Genomic DNA, 26,062 nt, shown 5'->3' on the forward strand with positions numbered 1-26,062 from the left:
GACGGAAAGGGACGTGTCGAAAGAATAAAGATGGACATCTCTTTGCTTAGCTATTTCAGCTTGAGCATTGACATCAAATGTAGGCTTATATCTACCTAAATATCCTTTGATACTTCCTTATTCATTATTAAACCTACGCAGTGTAATTCGCGGTACTTTAAAGGTTTTTACTGCTGTTGCATGTCCCATTGTTTTTATGCGACTGCGAATATAGCTTTTTTGGTGTTGTTGCCAAATAAATTTTAAAAGAATGTTACGTAGGGAAACAGGGATTATTTATTTTAACTTACCAGCTTGTAAATATATAAGAATAGTATTAAGCTTTTATTTTTACATGTTTCTTGAATACCACGTAATAAATAATATTTATAAAAATATTTAAACTTGGCAACATCCTAATCAACCCCCTGGACTATTCAAAAAAAAAAATTAGGTGGGTCTTTTATACATAATTTGTTCTTGGTTAAGTTCAGTTGTGTTTTTTTCTAACAAAGAAAATGGCTAGTTGCACCTCGTGTGAAATTTCAGACAATGATAGTGTTCGCATGGATTGTAGAAATGAAGTAATGAACTTTTTTTATTCACACGGGGTGTTAACCCTTAACAACAGAGATCCGGAATTTCTTACCGGTGGACGGTCCCAAAACGCGGATTTCGTGGTATCCGCACCACTTACAATTTCATGTGTCTCAGTACCTCTCGGGCAGTTTGTCTAACTGTGCTAATCAAAGCGGTGGGCGTCTATTCTGAATATTTTCTTTCGTAGCTCACATCAAATTGATTTTGTCGCAAGTGATGTGGACTCAGATATAGGGTATTTATCAACAGACCATATACTGAATCACTGAAGAAAGAAAAACCACTCATATTTGCATAATGTGCAAGATCCGATATGTTTACAATGCAATTGCAATCTTTCCAAGAGTTTGCAAGGAACGTGCCATTTAATTTTTTTGACAATTTTACCTCTTTCAGATTTTTTCTCATTGATGTATAGATTTTCGTAAATACTATTTTATGTTTCTTTTATGATTCTATATTTGGTTTATTTGTTTAAAAAAAATCTAAATTTTTGTTCATAGCATTTATGGTTGTTTGTTTCAATAGACCAAAAATGTTACCAAAATTATCCTTTAATAGATTATCTTGTATCTTTAAAAATCTTGTATTTTATTATTAAAATCACCCATTTCACCAGTTCTCCCATATCTAGGCACTACAGAAAAATACATAATGAATTTTTTGTTATTAATTTCATATTGGACTTTATATTTGACTCCATTTTATAATGACCGGTAAAAAATACTGGGGCTCTGTTGTTACGTGGTAATAATGGAATGCCTGTAGTTAAGGGTTAAAAAACAATAGAACATGTCCAGTTTGCGGCAGTGTTTTGAAAGTGGATGGCGAAGAAGAACGCTGTGGTTTCTCTGCATCGGCAAAGAAGGCTACTTTTTTTGAGTATGCTAAATTTCCGATAGCGAAAATATGCTAGTAGTATCCATGCAATCTGGAACACATAATCTTTTTTGTTCATTTCTTTATGTTACCATTGTTATTCCGTGTAATGTGTTCGATTTCATAATTAAAAATCATCTACTAAAATTGTACATTTTTGGACAATTTATGAAAAAATAATATTGCGTCCTGTTTTTCTCAAGAGAAGGAAGACTTTAACTTTAATAATGACATAAAGCATGGTACAATGAACACAATGTGTTCATTGTCCTCCTCAGTCCTAATCCCTTTTGGGATGTGGTGACACCATCAGGCCTTTACAGTTTTTTAAGATTTCCCTCCATCCCTCCCTGTCTTGGGATAGTTGTTCGGCTTCATGTAACCCTTGGTTAATCAATATTTTTGTTTGATCTACCCAACGGCTTGGAGATCTTTCCCTAGGTCTCTTTCCTTCAACTCTACCCTCAACTATCAGTTTTTCCATCGTACCTGTTCTTCTAGCAATGTGTCCAAAATACTGCAAATATCTCTGTTGTATTTGTTTAAGCAATCTATCCTTTACTTTAAGTTGTTCTAATATCGATACGTCAGTGCGATGATCAATCCAGGATATTATTAACATGCGGCGGTATACCCACATTTCAAAAGCGTCTAGTTTATTTTTATCCGCTTTCTTTAAGGTCCACGTTTCGGATGCATATGTGGCTATGGGAAAAATGAGTGCCCTTACCAGCCTTAGTTTTGTGTGTATCGTTATGCTAGAATTTTTCCAAATTGTTACCAGTTTCATCATAGTTGTTCTAGCAATAGTCAACCTTCTACGTATCTCTCTGTCACACCATCTATCATTTGTTATTAGGGACCCCAGGTATATGAAACTATTTACTACTTCAAAGGCCCCAATTTCTTTAATGTGTTGAAGATTATTCCGAGCTCTGTCTACTATCATGATCTTTGTCTTACTCTTATTTAGCTATAGTTCATATGTTTTACTTTTGCTTTTCTCCTCCAGACATCTCATTATGTCTTTCATTTCTTCTTGATTTGCCGCGATTATAAAAGTGTCATCAACATATCTCAAGTTACTGATTTTTTGACCTCCTACTGATATTCCATCCTTCCATCCGTCTAATACCTTTCGCATAATGTGTTCGCCGTAGATATTAAACAGAGTTGGCGAGATTATGCATCCCTGCCTGACACCTGCCTCTGTTCTGAAATGATCGGAATGGGTATTGTTTATTTTTACTGTGTACTTATTATTTTCATATAGATTTATAATTAGTAGAATTAAGTGGTGTTCCCATTTCCGCTAGTATGGACCATATCTGCTGCCATTTGACTTTATCGAAGGCCTTTGTGTAATCCACAAAGCAGATAAGCATAGGAGTATTGAATTCGCGAGTTTTTTCGGTTAGCTGTCTGACATTAAGGATGTGTTCTCTTGTGCCTTTTCCCGCTTGTTTTCTGATATCTGAGACAATAGAAAAGCTTTTAGTCTTTCATGTATTATATGAAGTAGAGCCTTGCTTGAATGCGATATTAGGGTTACCGTTCTGTAGTTGCTGCAATCTAGCGGAGTTCCTTTTTTGAATATAGGGATGAAAGTGGATGTTGTCCAGTCGTTCGGCCACTCTCCGGTTTCCCCAATCTTTTTGCAGATCATATGCATAAAATTTACTCCAACATCTCCAGTCTCTTTTAAAACTTCTGTGCGGTGATCTGGTCTGCGCCAGGAGATTTTCTATTTTTTAACTTTTTGATTGCTTTTTCTACCTCTGACTTTAGAATGTTTGGTTCTCTCTCTGCAGTGAACTCGCATTATTGTTTGTGTGATTAGTTTAAATTCCCTTGATAGATATCGGACTTTGTTATATAACTCATGGGATTCATATCGCTTTGCAAGTCTCTCTAGTTCTTCGCATTCTTCATTTAAATGTTTATTTTTATCATCACTACCTGCTCTTTTAATTTCTCTATTTAACCTTGCTAATTCGTTTTTGTTGCTGTCGTTTTGATATATGAGAGATTTGATTTTTCTTCGCTTTTCGAGAAGTTGCAGCGTTCTGTCTTCATCCAGTGTTTTCTCTTGATGATCTTTTTTTCAGTTCTGGTTCTTTCTACAGAGGTTTCTATGGCATTTCTGAAACCTTTCCACATTTCTTCTGGGTTGTCTTGTGTGTTCAACATACTATTTTCCTTTAATGCATCTCTAAATGTTTTCGGATTTGAAATCTCCAGCCTGTTTTGATTTTGGTGCGACATTGTTCTTTTTAGCTTCATCTTGAAACAAGCCCATAACAATTTATGATCGGATCCACATTCAGCTCTTGGTCTAGTTCTTACGTTTGTAAAACATGTCTTCCATCTGTTTCTAATCAATATGTAGTCGATTTGGTTCTTGTATTCTCCATTTGGGCTGGTCCACATCGATAAAGGACGGGCATGATCTTTGAACGTTGTGTTTACAATGGACAAACTGTTTTCGGTTACAAAATCTATTAAACGTTCGCCTCGACTGTTTCTAATAACTAACCCATAGTTTCCTACATTTTGGATGTTATCATTTCTTGTTTCTCCTACCTTAGCGTTAAAATCGCCCATGATTATGAGTGGTTCTTTAGATGAAATATTACTTATTGTGTCTTCAATAACGGAGTATACGTCTTCCACTTCATTGTCTAACGCGTCTGAGGTTGACATGTAGACCTGAAGAATGTGCATTTTGTTTGGTGATGCTAGTAAGGTTATTTTTATAAGTCTATCATTTATCGGTTGGTAATCATACACGTATTGTGAAAATCTTTTAGTCACCATAATTGCAACACCATTTCTTCCTGTGTTATTTGCTCCCGATATGTATACAACATGATCTGCCATTCGGAAGTGTCCTTGTCCTTTACAATGGGTCTCCGAAAGTCCGCATATTTCTATATCCTCTCTTTCGACTTCTCGTTGTAGTATACCTATGCAGTTTGCCTGGTTGCAATAACCCTGGAACATTCCCATTGCTTTTCTTAACCATTATACCATGGACATAAAGTGACAACGAACAGCGCTCAGGAACGAGACTACCAGTGCCACTAACCGGAAGGGTGCCCAAATAAAAACGTGCGTTGTCCTTGGCTATCCTTGTTACCAATGTGCTGTTAACCAGAGCAGTAAAATAGATAAATTACACAAGTGGGAGTGTGCTATGGTAGTACTCATAGATAAAGAATATATTGAAGTAGTACTTCACTGAGCATAAAAATATATGCTGAAAATTTAGCTCCCTGATCCAAAGATACGAACGTATGTAATCCTTAATACTAATGCAATTAGGCACATGAAAAAAAAACTACTGTTTAAAAAAAGAATATATTAAACTTAACTGTTGACAAATTTACATAGACAAAATAAAGGTACAATTGTGCACATGCAGTCTAAAAATTCTTATCATTAATGGAATACGTATTTTATTTTCTGGTGCATTTTATGCGTTTACGTGATTTTATTGTCTAAAGATGAAGTACAGTTCTTGTTTCAAAAGGAGCTTTTACAATATTATTAAAAGAAAACAGACACAATAATAAAACAATACATATATATATATATACATATATATATATATATATATATATATATATATATATATATATATATATATATATATATATATATATATATATTAAACTTAGAGCTAAGATTAATATTATTATGAAGTTATGAATATTATAATAATATTAATCTTAGCTCTAAGTTTAATTGTACTAACCGCGGAAATCTTTCCGAACATACCGGTTTAAAGCTTATCATATAATATATTGCTACTACATTAATCAAAATTATAGTAGAAAGACTTCATTCAAGTTATATTCACAAACTTTTAGTTTTGTCTCCAAACTAGGTAGGATATAAATATTCCTTTTATTGGCAGTCAAATTGAACAATTAACAATGTGTATGTAAATATTTACCCACACACATGACCAGGGCCGCCGAAAGGGATGAGCGGGCCCCGGTAGGAATTGAAGAACGGGTCTCCGGCAAACAGTGAAGAGCAACAAAATTGTTTAATTTTTATAGAAATAAAATTATCAATAATAAATAGTAATTAACATTTCAAATATTAAATTTTGATTACATTTATATTAATGAAAATATTTATAATAGAAGTGCTATTCGAGATTTCTGATTGGCAAAAATGTCTTAACGCGTAACAATAAATAGACTTAACGCGTTTGAAATGTGGACATTTAGAATATTGTTAAGGATTACATGGGTAGATAGAGTCACGAATACAGAAGTGTTAAGGAGAATAGGCAGAGGGAGGGAAATGGAAAATACAATAAAAGAAAGAAAATTGCAATATCTCGGACATGTGATGAGAGGCGAAAGATACAACATCTTGAGACTCATAATTCAAGCAAAAGTAGAGGGTAGGAGAAGCGTAGGAAGAAGACGCGTTTCCTGGTTGAAGAACCTGAGAAAGTGGTTTGGTTGCAGCTCAAGGCAATTGTTCAGAGCAGCTGCTTCGAAGGTCGGAATAGCCATGATGATTACCAACCTTCGTCGCGGAGATGGCACTTAAAGAAGAAGAAAAATAGTCTATAATTTTCTAAAAGTCGCATTTTATCAAATCATGCTCAATGCACAAAGTTGCTAGATCAGTTAACCAATCCTGCTTCATTGTCGATATCATAACATTTTTTATGCGAGAAAGATAACTAAGGACATCATTTCATCTATCAATTCTTCCCTGATGTCTTCTTTATAAAATTCGCCCAACATATCAATTTTTTTTTTCTTAATATTGTCGTCATCTTCTACTGGGACTAAATGTTAAATAGCGAATGAATTTCATTTTCCGCATTAAATCTTCTGGTTAAATTGCTTATTATACAATCTATGACAATATTAAATATTTCACAGCGAAATATTGCGTCGGGCTCAAAATTATCAGTGGCGTCACTACTAAGCTAATGATTTCCTTGTTGGATTGTTCCAAGTACATGTTCTAGATTTGTTCTTCCTAAGTTCTACTCGAAAATATGATTTGGAATAATAAGAAAAATTATTGAAATTAGTGATAAGTTAATATTTAAAAATTTAAAAGTTTAAAAAAGTTTGATTGGGTGGTTGAGTAAATAGTTCTTTAAGCTGTAAACAATTAAGTAAAATAAAGTTTATAAATATAAATTAAATTCTTGGAGAAAAAAATGAAGCGGACATTATCTGGTTTAAATCCACTAGTACTCATCAAAATAAACAATACTCATATTAATTAGGTCTATGGAATTGTAACTGTTACATTTTTATTTATATGCATCCTTCACCTCGCTTTCTTCAATCCATCACTCCTCCGCACCAAAAGTAAAATCGCTCGTTAGAGCAATTTTCGGAACTGTATTGTAGATTTTTCGCCATATTTAAATGAAAATCGAAGATATACAAGTTGCAGAATAAATTTATAATTATAATATTTTTTTGTAACAATGAACAAATGAAATAAAACGTAATTCTACGTAAACTCTACCAACATCTGACATTTCAAACATATTTTGTTCTTGAAGCGATAATAATATTAATTATATATTAATATAATTAATAATACGATTAATTTTTTCGCAAAATTGTCAAAGATATTGATTGCTGTAATTTTAAGACAAGATTTAATAAAAAAAAATAATTTAAAGCTAACAGAAAGAAATCTGAACTACCAACTGACATGAATAAACATGAATAAAAAATATTCCCATGAGATTTTTTGAATAATCACTTTCATAAAATACCGCAGAATAATGTTCAAGAGGTCGCTTATACAAAAAGTGGTCCTAATTTATCAAACAGTTTTGTATAAATCCATTTTTAGCTTGTGATAAGGGCCTCAAACAACTAAAAACGATGTTTTTAAATTAAATAAGCCCAAACTAAAGTACCAGAAATTGATAGAACAAGGTTTGGTGAATTCAAAAATAATTGTGTGTTTTTGAGCCTTCAATCATCATTTTTCGTTTTTTTTTTCAGTTTTAAATTGTAAGTTGGAAACGATCTACTTTAGAGAAAAATTACAATTAACCTTTTTTATTCAGAATGATCCAAAAACTGATAGAATATTAAAAACGATTGTTTATAAAAAAAAAAATCGGTTGCCTGTAAAGTCGGTTTTACGGGCGAAGATTTTACGTGACGTCTTTTTTTCGGTAGAATATTTATTGATATGAATATTATTAAATTGCACAATAGGAACAAGGAATTGAATTAAAATAAGAATTGCACAAATTTAAACTAATTTCTATTTGAGTGATTTTGTTGAGGATAGGACGATGATAGGAGAAATATGAAATGAAAGGAAGTGTTTCTGCTGTAATGTGTCTTGAACGCCAAGAACGCTCGAGAAAGACAGACACACAAGCACGCACCGATTCAACGCGCCTAATTCTCTAGTGCTGCGCGCGCAGCGGACCGATCATGTTTGAGTGGGAGAGAGACGCAAGGCATTCGCCGGTCCGGCGGGCCTCTCTCTCGTTCGGTGACTCACTGTAACAGACGTGAGCGGGCGTTACACTTTTTCATGAATGACTCCGAGCCACAACCTAATTTAAGACGTTGTCACGTCAAAAAATTAAAATATTAAAGCTATTTCACTAACGCAAAAACTAGTTCGTCTCTGTCTCGCTACGATAATGCACTGAAGAGAACTGCATGTTTTTAGCAATGCCTGATATTATTGTTTCGTTCGTAGGTCGACGTCACTAAATGATTACGTCAGGTCCACGACGTTATGAATTATCCCTACTATTTTATCCAATGGAAGTGACTGTAGAGTTGAGAAGATTCAACCGTTCTAATCTACAACATTTTATAACCTAGAATTAATTCCTTCCATCACAAATTGTAAAATCAAAAGAGATATTTAAACATTAGTGTGATTTCTTTGACAATTAATTAAATATTGGTGTTCCGAAATAAATTTTACGTTTATCTTACAGATAGGTAACAGTAACATAATAGACGGGTACATTTTACTCTATAAATAAATGTCTATCCTTCAGATAACTATCTGTCAGATAGGACAATATTTATCTGGAGGCTGGAGGTGAAAAGACCGGCCCTTTAATAAAAGGAGTTTATTATTTTAAAAATTTAATTTTTAATTCTTTTGAAAGTTGTTGATCCTAAAATATTGGCTGCGAATTTGGTGATCGGTAAAAAATATAATACAAAACTCGAGCTTTTCCAACAAATGAATTAAAAAACTAGAATTACGCTGATTTTTAGTGACTTATTTGTTATGAAAGTTTTACAGCAGACTAAAATATCATTTTGTTGTTGAACTGAAAATTTACCAATCATTATGCAAACAAATTATTCGGTGAACAAAATTTTTACAGATGAACAGGAAGACATTCTGTGTAACTACATTAAAACTTGCAGTAATATGGAGTACGGCCCAACCACCGTAGCAGTAAGACGCATCGCATTTGATGTAGCAAAAGTAAACAAATTGAAGGTACCAAAATCATGGACAGAACGTAGAATGGCCGGTATCGACTGGCTTCGTGCATTTATGAAAAGAAAAAAGTTGAGCATACGACAACCTGAGGCATGTAGCTTGGCACGCTTGACTTCTTTCAACCGACACAACGTTCAGCTGATTTTTGATAATCTTCAAAACATCCTAAACAAATATCCTATTTTAATTGAGAGTTCACGTATTTTTAATCTTGATGAGACTAGCACAAAAACTGTCCATGACCCCAAAAAAGTTATAGCACTAGTAGTGAACATGGTGTACTAGTTACCACCTATTGTATATCCGCCCTTGGCACATATTGTCCACCAGTGATGGTGTTTCCACGTAAATTCTTTAAAGAGCATATGCTTAATGGAGCACCTCGTGGTACCTTAGGACTACCTAACCCTTCAGGCTGGATGACAGCAGAACTTTTTTTACAAGTATTAGAACATTTTATCAAATACAGCAGCAGTTGGAAAGAAAATCCGTCGCTGCTAATATTTGATAACCACGAGAGCCACGTCACAGTGGAAGTAATCATGAAGGCTCGAGAAGCAGGTGTCCATATTTTGACGTTGCCTCCACATTGTAGCAACAAACTCCAGCCATTAGATGTGACTGTCTTTGGGCCTTTCAAGGCATATTATAATGCTGAATGTGAGGCTTGGCTACTGAATCATCCAGGAGCGCCCATCAAAATATACAATATCGCTGAGTTGGTTGGTACAGCACACGATAAAGCTCTCGTACCTCAAAATATTCGGTGAGGCTTTGAAAAAACAGGGATATGTCCCTTCAATCCAAATGTTTTAAGAGGGAGCGACTTTTTTGGATCGGCAGTGACAGATCGTCCTATGGAAATTGTAGAAGAGGGGTCCTTCCAGGACCATCGGCAATAAACTCTGTTCCTCTAGACCCAAGTACTGAAACACCCTCTAGAACTACTAAAGAAAATAAAAATTTCATTTCACCAGAGATGTTGCAAGGATAGCCTAAGGCCAAGGCAAGAAAAGTTAATAGGAAGCCGAGAGAGAAGAAGAAAAGTAGGATCCTCACAAGCACGTCTGAGAAAGATGCGCTCGAAGCAAAACGGAACCAGTTGGTTTCTTCGACAATGAAACAGACAGTTACACGTGTTGTGGATATTGAAAGTACTTCGGATGAGAGTGAACCAGTTTTTAATTTGGGAGATAGTCATGATAATGATGGTTCTTGGATAGGACCAGTGGATGATGAAGCATTTGACTGCAATCGTGACCCTGTAGAGGGTGACTATATTTTAGTGAGATTCAAAGAAAAGTCCAAAAATATATTTTACGCGGGACTTGTTGTATCGTGCAAGAATTCAGAAGTAGAGGTCAATTTTATGCGCAAAACCAACAAAATAGGTGCCTCGTATTTCGTATTTCCCACTGTTCCTGATATTGCTTTCGTAGAGAAAGAAGACGTCAGATTTGTTCTTCCAAATCCAACGCCATTTCGCAATAACAAGGCTGACAGCATCTCACAATAAATTTGAAATAAATTTTGGTCATCTAGACGTTCGCTAATTAGCCTTCATTTCAGATATCAGCTCTTATGTTTTCTTGGGAAATATATAAGTATTTTACGAAGTTATATTGACTATTTTTTTTATTTTTATTATCGAACTTTGGAATATATCATGTGTCTCACTTTGTACTAGTAACATGTCGCAATGTGTACCAGGGGTGGTACACACAGAGACATGTGCAAGGTTGTTTTTAAAGTTACATAACTTTTTTTAATTAAAACTACAGGCCTTTATATTCTGTCAGTTCTTATCGATGATTAAAACAATTATATCGCCAATAATTCATTTTTTGTCTCACTGTGTACCACCTTCCCCTGTATTTTTTTACTTTTTTGTTGTTTGTTTAAAAATTAAATAGGTAAACAGTAACAAAAACACTTTTTTGATATACAGATTCTTAACAATAAAATCACTATTCTGATCTACACATTGTTATCACACAAAAATAGTTTCTTTCAGAAAGTTATCATTCTTCTGAAGAAGCTGATGTTGAAGAAGCGAATTATGTGGTTGACTATATTCTGTCGCAATTAAAGCAATGTTTTATTTTATATTGTATTATTGATATGAATTTACATAATGTAACTGTCAATTCCATAAGTAGTTCAAAGTATAATCTTTTTCTGAAATGCTATATTTACTTGTATATTCTAGTTATAAATTCAACTGCAATATTCGTATTCGGCAGTAAGGTACTGTTTATTTTGATGCGTCAATGTGAGAATCTGACTAATCCGATTAATTACCTATATCTTGAACACAACACATAAATATCACATTTTTGATCTTATTGAAAACACACAAAAAAGAATTAAATAAAATATATTTCTTTCAATTAATACGTTTAACAAAATGTTAGTTACAGAAATATCACAATATTTATGAACAATGTTCAAAAATAAGAATAAACATTTGAGACAAATGTTTATTTAGAATGATAAAAAATTCTTGTATAAAGATAAATTTAGAAATGAGGTAGAAATATATTTAAGTTTAATAACTATAATTCCTTTCCATAGACCATTACAAGAGCAATAAGGTACTACGATTCAAATAGTTTATTCTTATTTTTAACACCATCATTGAAACCAATTAAATGTGGAAGGATGTGGAATATCACTATCATTGTAAAAATTAAAGTAACCTACATCAATACAAAAACATTCAACTGTATTGTCTGCAATAACCCAAAGCCAGAATTTCGACAAAAAAATTAAAAATATAATGCTGTAAAATATATCAATAATATTTATAATTTTATTCTGTGTCTGGTTATAAAAAAATATATATATCAAATTGGAGATACATAAAAGCAAAAGTGGCTCCATTTATGAACTGATACTATTATTATAATAGAATAAACCAGGCTTTATTATTATTATTCCATTTATTATAAACTAATTGAGACATAACAAGTAAGAATTATACTAATTCAAATTAAATGCATAAAATACCTAACTATATATAACGGATATTGACGTATTAAAATAAAAATATAATTTCCCTCCAAACTGTAGTTTCCATAATAGAAAACTTAAAAACACAATACTTTCCTTTATTTTTAAGAAATTTAATTTTTATTTGATACTAAAAATGTAATAAATCGCTCTTAACTCAAGTGACAAAGAAGACCAATCAAATTGCATGACGTAACTTGTTCACCAACATCATCGGTTATACGTTATTTTGTTCCTAATAGTATACTGATTTCTATGCAGTTACTTTGAAATTTGCCTATTAACGAATAAAATCTCTTGGATCCTGATTTTAAGAAGTTTTTTCACATTATAAAAAGGGGATTTATTAAGTGACATAGTTCTATTTTGTCAAGAATTGTTTTACGGTGGCCAATTTACTTGTATTTATACTTATAGCCAGTTACTTATATTATACTGGAATTAGGAATATGAAGACAATGTAAGTAATTTACAAAAAAAGGCGGTACAGTAGGTGGTACTGTAGACAAGCGCGAAGCTTCATATAGTTCTTCTCAGAGCCTTCTTTCAGTACGTCAAAGTTTTTCGATTTCTTTCTAACGCATTAAGTTGGATGGGACGGAAAAAGCGGCAGTTCCGTGATTAAACACAAAAATATTGCAGCGTTACATACATAAGTGTTCTATTCCCAACTTACGTTTAATTCGTTGATATTTAAAATGCGCGCTTTCTAAAGCCAATCAATTACGCGAATAACGAACATTTTAAGTAAAACTTCATCCATCCTTTCGAAGTGTAAAAGTCGGTATTTGGTCAGGTCAGTATTTGACATTATTTCACAGTGCTATGCATTATTTTGTGTTTTGTTTATTAAAATATTTTAGAAATACCAAGATATACAGAAAAGGAACAAGTACTGATATTCAAATTACTTAACTATTTTTAATTAGAAAAGGAAGCTGGACAAACTTTATTACCAATTTCTGCTGTTCGTGAAGTGTTTTAAATTATGCTGAAAATAAAATTGTTTTACCTAGTGTTCAGCGTGTAACTGAAGCTTTAGAAATTTCTTTGTCAACTATAAGACGATTGGCAAATGAAGGTATGGAAAAAAAACATATGATTATTCCAGCACAATGAGCGAATCAGTAGCCATTAGTCTTGATCCCAAATTGTTAATAAATAAATGAATCGAATCAAATATCAAATCTAATCGAATCAATTATTGAATCGAATCGTATATCGAATCTAATTGATTATCTAATCAATTATAGATCGATTATAGATATTTGAATCAAATCGATTATCAAATAGAATTGATTATCGAATTGAATGGATTATCAAATCGAATCGATTATCGAATCGAATCAAAGCGATTACCGAATCGAATCAAATCTCGAATCTAATCGAATCGATTATCTAATCTAATCCATTATCGGATAAAATCGAATTGATTATCGAAATGAATTGATTATCAAATCGAATCTATTTTCCAATAGAGTCGATTATTGAACCAAATCGATAATAAAATCAAATCGAATGGAATCAAATCGAATAGATTGTCGAATTGAATCGATTATCGAATTGAATGGGAATAGAATCGATCATCGGATCAGATTTGAGTCGAATCTAATCAAATATCGAATATAATCAAATATCGAATCAAATCGAATCGATTATCGAACCTAATCGGATCGAATCGACTATTGAATCTATTATCGAATCGATTACTGAATGGAGTCAATTATCGAATCCAATAGAAATAAAATAGAATTTAATAAATAATAAAGTAAATTAAAATCATCGCTCCTTGCTTAGACGATAAGAAAGCTATGCTTCCTCGCCTCGGTCACTCTCGGAGTGCTACATCCGTTTTTTTTTGTTTCATTAGTTGATTAGTTACATAATAAAAATTTTTTAAAACAATCTTTTTTTGTGTTTACAAAAAATGACGACAAATTATTTAATTGTATAAATATAAAACGAACCTATGCTTGTATTATATACGATTACAAAAAACAATAAATGGATCCTTTTGTCATCATTTTTGCTCCGATCACTCTGAAATTTTAACTGAATACTCTTGAAGAGTTATACTATCGAATAAACAAATTTAAAAAATCGCAAAAATACCCTTCCCCCTTAGTCATAAGTTAGTTTGTTTCTTTTTTTCGCTTTATTTATGGCCTCGTCTGAACGAAAAGAAGGATCGATATGTGAGGATATAAGTGGCAGTAAGCAAGCTAGTAGAGGTGAGCTAAATATCACTACCTTGTGATTAGAAAATAACAATCACGACCTGTGAATAGCAAAAAAATATACTGTGACTATGATTGTGGTTTCGGTTTTATTTTAAGTCTGTAGTTCTTAATCGCTAAAACGTGATATATCACGTTCTCGTTTCAGTCGCAAAGTTGTGAAATGAGAGACGTGTAACAGGATAACAAGAAACGAGATAAAAGTAGTCGGCACATCGGCGGTATTGTGAAGTCTCTTTCTAATGAGGAATGTAATTTAAATCTCTGTTACATCATCACAATCACAGGTAAAAATTACAATGAATAAAAAATCACGATCACAGTTATACCTCTGACTGCAGAATCACAGTTTAGCCCACCACTACAAGCTAGTATAAAATAAAAAAAAAATCTACCAAATATCTAATGAATTAAACTTGAGTTAGTCGAGAAAAGTTCATCAATTTAAAAGTTATGATATTGATACTAAGCTTTGATACATTGTTGAAAGACAATTGCGTCGCAGTCAGTTTATAATAAATAATCTTTAGTTTTTATATACGTGACGACTCCAAATTTAAAAATATAGTTTTGTAGAACTAAAAAAAACTCTGGTACAATACAGGGCGAACATCAGTTGATGTATGGAATAAATTGTTTAAATCAGTAACATCATAACAGTATAATCTTAGCTGCTTAAACGTAATGTCAATTATGACAAAAGATATTCAAAGTTTTCTGATGTGAATAAACGTATTTTAGACTGAATACACTACATTTCGAATTGGTGTACTCTCTTCTTGATTAAAAAAAGAACATACTATTAAGCGATTCTTATAGTTAAAAAATTTGAATATCTGCAATATCATAGGTACTAGGTACATTGTTTCATCGAAATACCTACAAGAATTGTAGAATATAATACTGTACAAAATTGCAACCAATACTAGAAATAAAAAAATATATACAATAACAAAAATATATGCATAAATTTACAATATTATCCTACAAATGCAAAATATATTTAAAAAGCGGCAATCTCTTGGACGAATAACATAATAACTTACTTTTATTATGTGCTAAAGTTCGATATATACATTTTTAGGAAATAATATTTGAATTAAATATGTTTTTTATTAACTCGTGGAGAGAAAATCAAAAATAAAAGTTGATAATAATATCAAAATATTTATATTGATCATTTGATCTTTTTATACACATAACTTTAAGACAACTTTTCAAAAATAATGGTGACGTTATAGTTTTATTTTGAGTTTTCCAATTGTGTTTGAAAAATGTCTTAGGAAGTAAAGATATCTGTAATGAAGAAATATCTTGTTATGTATAAGATTAATACAATTGAATATTAACAAAACCAGTACACTACACAGGCATGTTGTTATTTACATATTTATATAAAACATGTCATCATACTGTGTCATTTAACGTTGCGATTTCTAGATACCTAAAGAAGAGATGAAAGACGGAAAGTGAAAGTAATAAAAGTATGTTAACAACAACGTAGTGTAGTGATTTGACTTAAGTGACGAAGAAGTGATAAAAATACTTAGTTTGAAAATGACACCAAATATGCTATTCGAAGGAAATTATTTGCTTTTTTCTAAAATGGGATCCCAAATTTCCACAAAACCACAGTCAAAATACCTTCCAATGGTTTGATACAAAAAAGGAACGACGTGATTTATTGTGAACATTAACACCTTCACAATCAGCGTATATCGCATGGACTGACACTACGAGCGGCCATAGAGTCGTCTGTATTGTAGCATTGGTTAGATACTTTCAGAAAAAAAATAAAAAGTATAAAAAACATGCAAAAGCAAAGTTTTAACCACTTGTCCACACAATACCAATATCTCATCCGCAGTGTCAAGTGAACAATGAAAGTAAATGTAATTTGCTGCTTTACACGACCTGTGGCCTCACTGGCACGTACAAAAGGCACACATACGGTGTGATCGACAACGAACGAGTTCGGGGAAATGAATATTAAACATAGGAAAAGAAGTAGGAATTGTGTTAATGTAAAAAGAGACGAAATTATCTCTTTGCAGAGTTAATAATAGCAAAAAATCCAAAAGTAGTGTTAAATTCTGAATCCAACAAGTGAGTAGAGTAGAGTATTTATTTAACTAGATAACAAATACCAATATTGTTTGTAGCAAGTCAAAAAAAATACATAGTATATAAAAAAGAAATATAAAACGTAACTTAAAATACATACAAACAAGAACACATATTAAACAGAAAAAGATTTATGGCAAAGTTACGGTAAGCAGTTTAGTGGATGTTCTGCAATGATCATATATTCTTCTGAGCAGTAAAGACAATGTTTTAGAAGATATTTGTTTATAACTTTATCGAAACTATTACAGCTTAGCTGTAGAATACTTTTTGTTAAAATATTTTAATAGATATAATTAAGGCAATTTTTTTCTGAAAGACTTAATCTACAGCGATTTGTTCGTAGGTAGTGACAGTTTCGCGTTTTGTGAACGTGGACATCAGATTGCTTTATTAAATGGGTGCGTTTTCTGTGAATTTCAGTTAGAACTTGAAGTATCAACAGGATAGGTAGCGGCATAATTTTGTATTTGATAAAGAAAGGTCGGTAGTGTTCTAGTTAACTAACCCCTGCTAAAATCCTGATAGCTTTCTTTTGCATTCTAAAAATTTGAAGTGCATTTGTTGAATTGCCCCATATGATTACACCATAGTGTAGGTGAGAATAGAATAAAGAAACATATGTCATTTTTAATGTTTCAAAGTTGACGACCCATGTTAGTTGGCGAATAACAAATAATGAACTTGATAGCTTTTTTTTTAAGTTGTGAGATATGAGCCGACCAGTTCAGTCGATTATCTATGGTTATTCCCAATAGTTTAACAGTCTCTTTGCCATCTGGATCATTATGTAAATTACTTGTAGATAATTTTGCGTTTTATCAGAGTTAAGTTTTAGTTTGTTTGCAGCAAATCATGGACTAGATTTAGTAAACACTTATTCATGAGACATTTTTAAATCATCATTATTTTTTCCTGGTATAATGTATGTCGTATCATCTGCGAATTGTATGGATCTGTACGGATATATGAATTTAGACAAATCGTTGACATAAATAATAAACAAAAGAGGTCCTAACACCGAACCTTGTGGGACTTCATGTTTTACGAATAGAAAATCGGAGAGATGACCTTTAGACACTACCGCCTGGTGTCTGCCACATAGATAAGAAGTAACAAGCTAAGAGGGTTAACTTCGTGAATGTCCCTGCAATTAGAATTACTAAGAGACTTTATTATTTGAGAGACCTCGTCTTTCACACCGAGCCGAAAAAACAGGACTTGCTCGAAGAAGGATAATTTCTATAATTGAAGACGACATCGATATTAATAGTGCGACGACATGTAATTATATTTTCTGCAATTGCAGTAAAAAATTGATTTATTTCGTCTGGAGATAGATCAGGGTGTGTGGAAATAGATGCACAAAAATTTGAAGTTTAGTTTTCAAAGAATTTATAACCTCTTGAATAATTACGTTGTCGATGAAATGTATTGTGAAAGGAAATTCCTCCCTATCTAACATAACGTGAGCTAAACCGTATCAAGCTTATAAAAACACAATTAAAAAAAAGATGGTATAGTAGGCGGTACAGTAGACTAGCGCGAAGCTTTATACCATGTTTTCTGAACTTTTAAAATGTTTAAAATTGAATAGAGTCGAGAAAAAACTTGACTTCTAAATTGGATGAAATGAAAAGCCTGCTAGCTACTGCAAGAAAATTTTAAGACTGAGTCATAGAAAAATTGCGTTAGACATATAAAGGCAGCATATGGGATCTAGACACATGGGATTATTGTCGTAATTAAAGAATTTTTTTAATAAATATTGACTTTATTGAATATATTTTCTTTGATGCTTTATCAAACAAACCGTGTTCATTATTCTATTATTTGGGTGCTGTATTTTATAGTACTATTTAGGTGAAAGTCTCATAAATAATTTTGGTATTATGTATCCATTCTGATTTTTTCTCCACGAGTTTTAATATACAAGCGGAGAAATAATTTCTCCTAGTAAATTCACAACCTCAATCAAGGAATTACAAAAGTTGAATACTAATCGCTGATTTCTCAGCTCTCAAAATCGTTATTTATAATTAACAATATATTTAACCCTTCATTTTAACGATTTAATTTTTAAAAATTATGTATTAAGGCAGTCAAAAGAGCAACAATTTTTTTAAGTGCAAAAATACTGCTTTTTCGGGGTTTTAAATACTATTTGTATCACTATAATTGTCTAACATATTTCTAAAGTCTATAATGTGTTCTAAATAACAATAATTGGTGTTTTTGCTACTATTGCATTTGAAAATATTCAAGCATATGTCTAATATTCAATTAAACGTATGAAATCTATGTACAAAAACTTTTATGAACACATATCCAGACATTTAATTTCAAAATTTGGCTTGTGCTTCACAAGATTTATTTCAGCAAAAATTTTCTGACCAACCATCTCCTATATTTATCATTTCGGATAGAATTTTAATTCTGAAGTAGATTTTACATTTTAACCAAATTAATTTTAGGCTACAGTACACTATGACAGGTGCAAACAAAATTCAACTATTCTGTTCAAGCTGTCGGATATTTCTTGCTAAAAGAAACCTTTTATAACATAGCAAATAATCGATACTGAATGCTTTAACGTCAACGTACTCTTATTTATTAGCATATATACCAATGAATGGAACAAATACACTGGATAAAATAAATCACTGATTCTAATATTTGTGGATTACGAAAAGGCTTTTGACCGGAAGGACCATGGCAATAATTGCTGCACAGCTGGTTGTAAAGATATCAAACACAAAAAACCTATATAAAACGCAACATAAGTGCGAAACTTCAGAATTATACATCAATATTACAAATGGAACATAAAGTAGGAGAAAGTGATAACAATAATGTATTCAAACTTTTTACAATGCTGTTAGAAATTACTCATTATATAAAAATTTGAGTGTACAAATATTGAAATAAACATTGATGGTGAAATATTACCACACGTATGCTTTATTGACGACATCGTGCTGATTTCAGAGGAAAAATATCGTGTAGATTTAGACTGTGATGGGAAGAAACAAGGAGTGGATAGTAAACCAATTAACGGCATTTTGATTTTTAACTCTTAAAGGCTAACCTAAACCAGCGCGTTCAAGGTGACTTCCTTACAGGTTCAGTGCGAAGTGAGACTGATAGGGTCTCACACTTTTGTGGGATGTTGAAGCTGTAGGATCTATGGAAGCCACTCTGATCTCACCATTTATGGCAAAAAAATATATTCTGTGATATTTTAATTTGTATGTAAGGTGGCATTCAACGTGTTTAGAGCATTCAAACAGCTACAAAAGCTTCAAAGAAGCTTAAAAAAAGAACTGAAGCGAAGAGTGTCAACGAACTGTCAGTTGAATGTCGCTAACATGAGTTGAAACTTTTTTGACGCTTTTTTAACACTTTCTAACGCTTTTTGGGCGATTATGACGCTTTTGCTTCGGTTTTTTTGACGTTATTAACGCAAATAAAAATTTTTCTTTTTTAAATTATTATTATTACATTTAGCGCTACATTTAAACAATAAAAGTGATTATTTACTATGTTATGAGACCTTCATGTAATTTCAGAACATTTTGAAATAGAAAATAGTGTATAAATGTTTACCATAGAATAAGCTCTTTTTCGAAAGTCGATGAACACATTAAGCTTAAAATTATTTCATAAAATAGTTCGATAATAAATAATTTGAGCTTTAATTTTTTTTAATTTAACTATAAGTAAATAATTTTTATGATACCTGAATTATATTCATACATTCTATTGTTAAGTAGATTAAAAATGAGTAAATCTTCAACTTGGTAAAAATCTAAGTATACAGTTGAGTCCATGGTTCTTTACCCGTGCATGGCGAGATCAAACCCATACTTTTTATCTAGCATCACTGTCTTTCGGACATGAAACTAAGATAAACCAGCTAACCCTTGTTATTAAGTAAAGACACACGTTTGTCCTGTTTTGCATTTAGAAGTTATTTAAATTACACTCACGGGTAAAGAACCATGGACTCAGCTGTACATACACCAACTGTCATTTACGGTGAGGTGCGAAATGATGTATTTTCGCTTTACCAGAGAAAAGATCGGAATCTCGGCACGCATTTTATGGCGAATCTGCGACTTAATTACTGCTAAGTGTTATTTATCCTTTTTAATTATATTGCTTGGTTCTTTATAATAAACTTTAGCATAGTTGACGTTTGCTGTAACTGGCAATATAAGAGATATCACAAGTCTAGATGCAAAAGGAAGCCAAGGAAAGAACGCTTTTAAAAAGTATCATTGCAGAAACATATGGTGGACAAAATTGCCGAACAAAAACTATTTCGTCATAAACTATTATCTTTTTTTCAATCTAGAACTCAAAGATTAGATATTATATTAATCATTAAATTTATTAATTTTAGGCTCTATATTTCAGTTTTTATGGCCTTTAATTTTGATAAACTTTGTTTTATACCTACAAAGGCAATTTAAATAAGTGCAAGTCCTAGTACACAAATGTAAGTTAATCGACATGGACATTTTAAAAGTGAAGCTCTCGGCCCAAGCGAGTCGTGGTTCAGTGATATCTTTTTATTCAATCAAAAACTATTTCTTTAAATATGAAACAGCGAAAAATATTGCTTTATGTTGTCTTTAGATGCCGTTGAATAAGATTTAACAAGGCGGAGAAACACTACAGAATGAACAAGTTACATTTATGATATAATACAGGTATCAAAAAATTGCATAAGATATGCTAATATAGGTGCTTTTTACGTCATTCACTTTTGTATATATATATACGTTTCCGTATATCTCCGGATTTTCATCCGTTCTGAAGTTGACTTCCTTTTAGTAGAAAAGGTTCATAGACGTTTCGACATTTTTACACAAGGTACATACAAAGCAGAAATAATGAATCATATTTCGAAGATCTACAATATGTCGAAACGTCGACAAACGCAAAATAATTTCTGAACGGATGAATACTCGAATACATACGCAAACATTTTCTTCCATACGTGAACCCATCACTTTAAATAGTGAAACATGCAATAGAGTACACTCTAAAATTTATTCGTTTATAGTGCAAATGGCATAAGACATGGCAAATCTTACTTTTGCACAGTATCAGAGCAAAATATTACAAATCTGACAATCTAATAAAAAATACTAGATCGGGAACGTGTTTGCTAGCACTTTAACGGGCAAGACATGTTTGGCAAGAAGGTTGTTTTTAATTTTGTTAATTATATGATTCGATTTGGGAATATTAATGGATATCTTTCAGGTTATGAATAGAGAAAATAACTTAATTCTTTCTCGGCCAGAAAGCGTTTATGGCACTCGAAACAGATCAAACTAACAGTCTAAAGAGAACAGACATGAACGCTTAAAGTAAACAAGTCTTTTAAATAGTTACTATTACAGACAAAAAAGAATATTTAAAGACATATTATACAGTACACTATAGCAAGATCAGGTTGAGTTTACCGAAAGTACAAGCTGATTATAGCCGCAAATGTCAAACATGGAACAAAAAAATTCGGTTTAGCAGTGTTGACATGTTTTTATAACGTAGATGCTGTATGCTTCAAATATAAAAAGGTAAAGCTTTAGAAAAGTACATTTTGTTTATATTATGTTATGAATTCTGCAATTTTTGATTTATATTAAATAAGAATGAGTAAATATTCGTTACTTTGGAGATTAATTGCAGTTAATTATTAGAAATTTATGTTGGCAATTGGCCTTTGATAGATTGGGGGATAGATTGGCATCAATTAATCTCGAAAGAGACAAATACCTACTCGTTATTGTTTCATATATAAATTAAAAATTGCGGAATTCATAAAATAGTATAATAAAAATGTACTTTTTAAAAGCTTTCTCTCTTTATATTTGAAGCATACAACATATGCATTATAAAAACATGGTAAACATGGTTGACATTTGCGGCTATATTCAGCTTGTACTTTCGGTAAACTCAACCAGAAGATCATAAAAAATCACAGGACAGCCGCGGAGGAATATTAAAATAGTCTAACAGTACTTTACAATACGCTTTTTATGAATATTAAAAAAATAATAATAAAACTCAAATACACATTTCATTTAAACATTATTTTATTTAAATATGACTGTTGTGTTAAATAATATCAAATATTTTTCTGAAAATCTCATTTAGATCCAAAATAATATTCTTAGATTTTTTCTTTTCTTGTTAAAATTTTAAATTCGTTGTTTTACAAATTCCTTTGTTACCAGATGCAATTTTCATTATAAGACAGTTTATGGAAAAACTCAGGAATAAAGAAACAAACGCTCATATGGTATTCGAGATACACTAAATAAGAAAGGAGTCCCCGTTGAATGTATAAATACTGTGAGAGACATGTACGAGTCGAAACAACTAGTGCTAAGACAGGTGTGGGAGAGACTGATAAATTCCATGTGACAGAAGGATTTCTTAATGGCTGGTTGCTTAGTTGTTAATTAATCTCATTAGTGTTTGATCAGATAACAGAGAAACTGCAGGATAACATTCCCTGGTGTAGTATTACAAATTAATAAAGGACTTATCTTACAAACACTGAGATAAATACAGTAATTCAAAAATATTAAAAGTATTATATCGCAAGAAACATTTGTTTTCAATAGAAAACGTATCATATATAGGAGCACACGTATCTCTTATCACTTTCGTTGAGCATGACTCCGGTCGGTGTCAAAGTGGTTCTTTGCTAGGTGCGCATGACTCCGATCAGGGACAGTTGATTTTTAAGACGGTATATTTTACTTAGTACGACGCCGGCGTTAGTTAACGTTTGTCAGGGTGTGACCGCGGACTTAAAGTGCCAAAATTGTTTACCAGTTCTTTGCTGTAGTAGTATCGTGATTCAAAATGGCGGAAAGTATGCCGGGCCCTTCAAACTGTAAAAACAAGACATAGTATTTCCTACCTCCAGACTTAGTATTTCGAAAATTCCTATGGTTAATAAGGGACGAACAAAGAGAAAGCGTTGTAAAATATGCTCCGAAAACAAAATTAGAAAGCAGACAACATATCACTGCGAAAAATATCCTGATCAACCCGGATTTTGTGTTGAATGCTTTTTAAAATTGCTCATATGTGAATCAAAATCAAATGAATATATGAATCTTACTGTATTTTATAGAATAAATAAACTTTTTTTTCTAAAATTCTTAGCCAGGTGCGCGTAACTCCCATCATAATCTCCAATGCACAAACTCCAAGAGACCAGCCCTCCCCTGAGCACAAGGTGCCTCGTACACCATAGCCGAGATGATATTAGTGTTCAGCGACCCCAAAACCCCTGAGTAACGAGTTTGCACTAATTTTGTATCAAATTTATACAAAACTCCAGGAGTCAAGGCGGTACTGTGCCCCAAGTACCTCGCACACTATCGGTGACATGATATTAGTGTTCAGCGATCACAAAAACCCCTGAGTAATGAGTTTGCACTGATCTTGTGTCAAATTTCCAAAAAAACTCCAGGAGACGAGACTCAGGTGCACCAGGTGCCTCGGAGGACATCGACGTCATGATAATCATGTTCGTGACCCCAAAAACCCCCGAGTAGTAATAATCGAACTTATTTCCGTTAATTACTTCCGATTTACAAATTTATCATTTTTCATCACTTCGAAATGCATTTTTCTTGTTAAATAATGCAATTTTCATTTCCACATCATCATTTTTATTCACAAAATTTCCTAACAGTCATACGAATCGAATAGTTCATGTGAACGACGTTCAAAAATTGCATTAACACCAGCAACCATAGCAAAAATTCATGAATATCATTTTGGAAGATCGCCTATCGAAAAAACTCTATCGATCTCATTTCATCTCATCTCAAAAATAGATTCGAATATGGTTTGGAGCGTTTTAGAAAATATACAGAGGATTTTAAGCACTATAGATCACACTTAGTATACTATCATGATCCAAATTTAGAACAAGGGACTAAAGAGTGGTATGAACCCGGTACTTTGGCTCTGAAGTGAGGTAGAGTCCAGAAAACGCTAATATAATTTATTTGTGTCCCAGCTGGATGTAAAAATCCGTGAGAAAGGTCTGCCTTTAAATAAGACAAACAATTTTTTCATCAAGTCAAACCCTCCCTCCCACACATTCATTGCCGAAATCAGTGAATTAAGTTACGAATTCTTAATATATGACCTAACCTATCTCCTTTTTACTTCCGACTTCTCACATCTCAAAAAACTCCTATTTGCGAAGCAATTTTGATCGAACGAAGAGGTAGCAGCAAAAATAAAAATGTTTTTTGACAGTTTTCTGTATTTTTACTTCAAAGATGGAAACTATAGCTTAGAAGGATACTGAAGTGTATTGATGCCCAGGGAGATTATATTGAATATAAAAATTTATTGCAAACTATAAAATCGTTTTCCTATCGAACGACAAAACTTAAGCTAAAAAAGAAATTTTTATGTACTCTTAGTTTGAAAATATTCGTAAGCCACAATTTCTGCCGTAACAATTTAATAAGTCATTTCTTTTACATAATTAATATGCGTTGTCTTTATGTATGGTAACAATTTTAAGGAGTCAAATTATCTACTATAAACAAGAACTTATTAGTGTGACGGATCTGAATCCAATGTTAAAAATAAAAGTTACATTCATTTATAATAAATATATATTAGATTGTCAGATTTGTAATAAGGCTTCATAAAGAATAATATATAACGAGTCTTTACAAAAAGGAACTTTTTGACAAATTAAACAAAAAATTTGTTCACTGGAATGTAAAAATGGCCATTTTTCGCCTAAGACTTTTTCGAGAAAGCACTCGCAGCTTAGGAAGTTTTTTGTTTACGTAAAATTTAATAAATTTCTAAACTACCATCATAGATAGTGTAACAAAAATGTTCTCATTTCTAAGAAAATTCTAAAACTTCTATAAAAAATATTGATCTTCACATTATTACACAACACCTTTTTGGTTTGGAATAATCCATATTTTCTTCAGTTGTGTTACCCGTCAACCTTAAGATATCACTCTCGGGGTCGGGATTTGCCTCGTTATCTGCGATACTACCTACGGGAGATGTCAAACTGCTGACGTCATTACTGCTGTTTCGTATCTGAGTTCTTTGTTTCTTCAGATCGGCTAAAGTGCCATTCCCGTTTATAGTAACTACTACATGGACAGTTACTTTTCCGTTCACGTCGGTGGTGTAGGTTTTCTCTTTGGATCCGTCGACTTCTCCTATCGAATCGTTGTCTTTTCCTTCTGGGGCTGACCTCGTGTCTTCGATGAGGTGAACAGAACTATTGACGGGAGATATGTGGTGGTTTTCATCGTTGATATTACTTGAATTTAAGTCTGATAGGTGATTGTTGTTTAATATTGATTTTGGTGGAGTTGTCGTCGTTGTGGTAGTAGCCGATGGTGGTGGATATGATGCCTTCTTTTCAATGACTTCTATGCTCTAGAAAAATATAAATTTAAGTGAGTAGAGTTCGAAAAATTTTATATTTAAATTATTTGGGAAAATAACTCATATACATTTTCAATACTGCAATAAATACCAAATGCAGTATTAAAATACCTAGACAATTTTTTTATTTAAAATTTTTTGAAAAGTACTTAAAAAAAGAAACGATAATAAACTTGTGAATAAGACGAGTTCCATATAAGAACCTTTAAATTATATAACTAATCTAAAATCAATATGAGACTTAATGATTAACGTGT

The 26,062-nt window shown here is 32.2% G+C and overlaps 2 protein-coding genes across 2 annotated transcripts in view; one reads left to right on the top strand and one right to left on the bottom strand.

Moving 5' to 3' along the window:
* Nucleotides 1–9,287: 9,287 nt before the first annotated feature.
* LOC140446274 (uncharacterized) lies at nucleotides 9,288–9,725 on the top strand. The gene has a single exon (XM_072538812.1). It carries the CDS (start codon nucleotides 9,288–9,290, stop codon nucleotides 9,723–9,725), a length of 438 nt encoding a protein of 145 aa, XP_072394913.1.
* A 1,591-nt stretch (nucleotides 9,726–11,316) lies between these two features.
* Nucleotides 11,317–26,062, bottom strand: part of MYPT-75D (Myosin phosphatase targeting subunit 75D) — a 79,010-nt gene continuing 64,264 nt past the window's right edge. The window contains 1 exon segment of the mRNA XM_072536732.1: nucleotides 11,317–25,796. Within this exon segment, the coding sequence (XP_072392833.1) occupies nucleotides 25,281–25,796 (516 nt within the window). The 3' untranslated portion in view covers nucleotides 11,317–25,280.

Source organism: Diabrotica undecimpunctata, chromosome 7 (genome assembly GCF_040954645.1).
Source record: "Diabrotica undecimpunctata isolate CICGRU chromosome 7, icDiaUnde3, whole genome shotgun sequence".
NCBI lineage: Eukaryota > Metazoa > Arthropoda > Insecta > Coleoptera > Chrysomelidae > Diabrotica > Diabrotica undecimpunctata.

Bases quoted from the DNA above. Each gene is read 5' to 3' on its own strand.
- LOC140446274 (XM_072538812.1), top strand. From the start codon at position 9,288: ATGGTGTTTCCACGTAAATTCTTTAAAGAGCATATGCTTAATGGAGCA.